Genomic DNA, 1260 nt, shown 5'->3' with positions numbered 1-1260 from the left:
TTGTCAAAGAGATACTCTGCCAAGCCAGATTCAGGTGCTCCCATCTTGCGCAAGTTGGTCACGTGGTCACCCAATTCTTTGATGGCTTTCACCTGCTCATTCAGGTAATGTGTCTCAATGAAGTCACACAACTACAAAACAATGGGGAAGACAGTTAGTGGGCAGCTTTCCCAATCCCTAAGGCAAATGATTTCCTCCATTTATTTCCTGGGTTTCCAGTGCTTACATGGGGGTCATTTTTGTCAGTGGCCAGTTTGTGCAGTTCCAGTAGTGACTGATTCACATTTTTTTCCAAATGTAAAGCACACTCCATCGCATTCAGCCCGCTCTCCCAGTCGTCATAGTCTGGTTTCTGAACGAGGAGGATAGGTTAATGCATCTCTACCAACTAACCTACAAGTCAGCAAGCCCGTCATCTCTAACCACCATGCTTTGGCAAAAGGGACATTACTATTTGCCTAATTTACTTTAGATGGTAAGCCTAAAAAAACCACAAAAGGCAAAAGCCCAGTGTATCATCACTTTATCAGGGCAACTGCTAGTTTAAGTGATTTCTGATACCCAAACACTGCTAGATGATGAAGTATGACACCCCTAGGATCTTTTGTTCACCTTAATATCCTGAAGGAAGATTCGGCCACCTCGTTGGTTCTGCAGCTTCATCAGTTTCTCGGCATGTTCCCTTTCCTCATGAGATTGGTGAAGAAAGTATTTGGCAAAGTTCTTCAAAGCCACATCATCGCGGTCAAAGTAGTAAGACTGAAAGGAGAACACTGAATGTGTTATATTAGGGATCCCCAAAGACAGGTAGCTATGACGGTCTACACTGAGGCAAGATGGTCTAGATGGTCAGCCTAGGTAGGCTTCCTTTCTCAAGGCGCAGCATGAAGGGGTCAGTGCCCAAGGAAACTGGGGGCAGATGAGCTACTGAATTGAACCTAACAGTAATCTAATAGAAAACTGAAACTTGATCCTTCAAAGTTTACTTCAAGGAACCTTTAGATTATGGGCATTGCCTGGGGTGATGTCTTAAGGATCTGTATTAGTGCACAGAAAACTTTCTTTCATTGTCTGATGAGAGGGTGCTGGGGTACTGACCTCGCACTTAGTCCTTTTCTCCTCCCTGTTCCTGGATTAACCATGTTAAAGCATGGTTAAAACAAAGAGCTCAGGAGCCTGCCAGCTGTACCGCGGATTTATTTATAAAATTAAAAACCCCTACTGGGCGCGGTGGCTCACGCCTGTAATCCCAGTAGTTTG

The 1260-nt window shown here is 44.5% G+C and overlaps 1 protein-coding gene and 1 pseudogene across 2 annotated transcripts in view; one reads left to right on the top strand and one right to left on the bottom strand.

Annotated features, from left to right (window-relative positions):
* Window positions 1-2: 2 nt before the first annotated feature.
* FTH1 (ferritin, heavy polypeptide 1) lies at window positions 3-1142 on the bottom strand (the record flags this gene model as incomplete). The annotated part of the gene is made up of 4 exons (XM_011942790.1): window positions 1099-1142; window positions 613-826; window positions 227-352; window positions 3-131 (listed from the first exon to the last, which is right to left on the bottom strand). Coding segments are annotated over exons 1-4 (513 nt in total), but the record flags the coding sequence as incomplete, so codon positions are not given.
* Window positions 1143-1150: 8 nt separating this feature from the next.
* The window catches only part of LOC105512359, a 2929-nt pseudogene continuing 2819 nt past the window's right edge, over window positions 1151-1260 (top strand). Inside the window, exon 1 of the transcript XR_001001833.1 lies at window positions 1151-1225. The product of XR_001001833.1 is annotated as an uncharacterized LOC105512359 (transcript). The remainder of the gene's footprint in view (window positions 1226-1260) is intronic.

The sequence above is a fragment of the Colobus angolensis genome, unplaced genomic scaffold, assembly GCF_000951035.1.
Source record: "Colobus angolensis palliatus isolate OR3802 unplaced genomic scaffold, Cang.pa_1.0 Scaffold21, whole genome shotgun sequence".
NCBI lineage: Eukaryota > Metazoa > Chordata > Mammalia > Primates > Cercopithecidae > Colobus > Colobus angolensis.
Note: the sequence above shows the minus strand (reverse complement) of the source record. Positions and strands in the feature narration are given on the sequence as shown.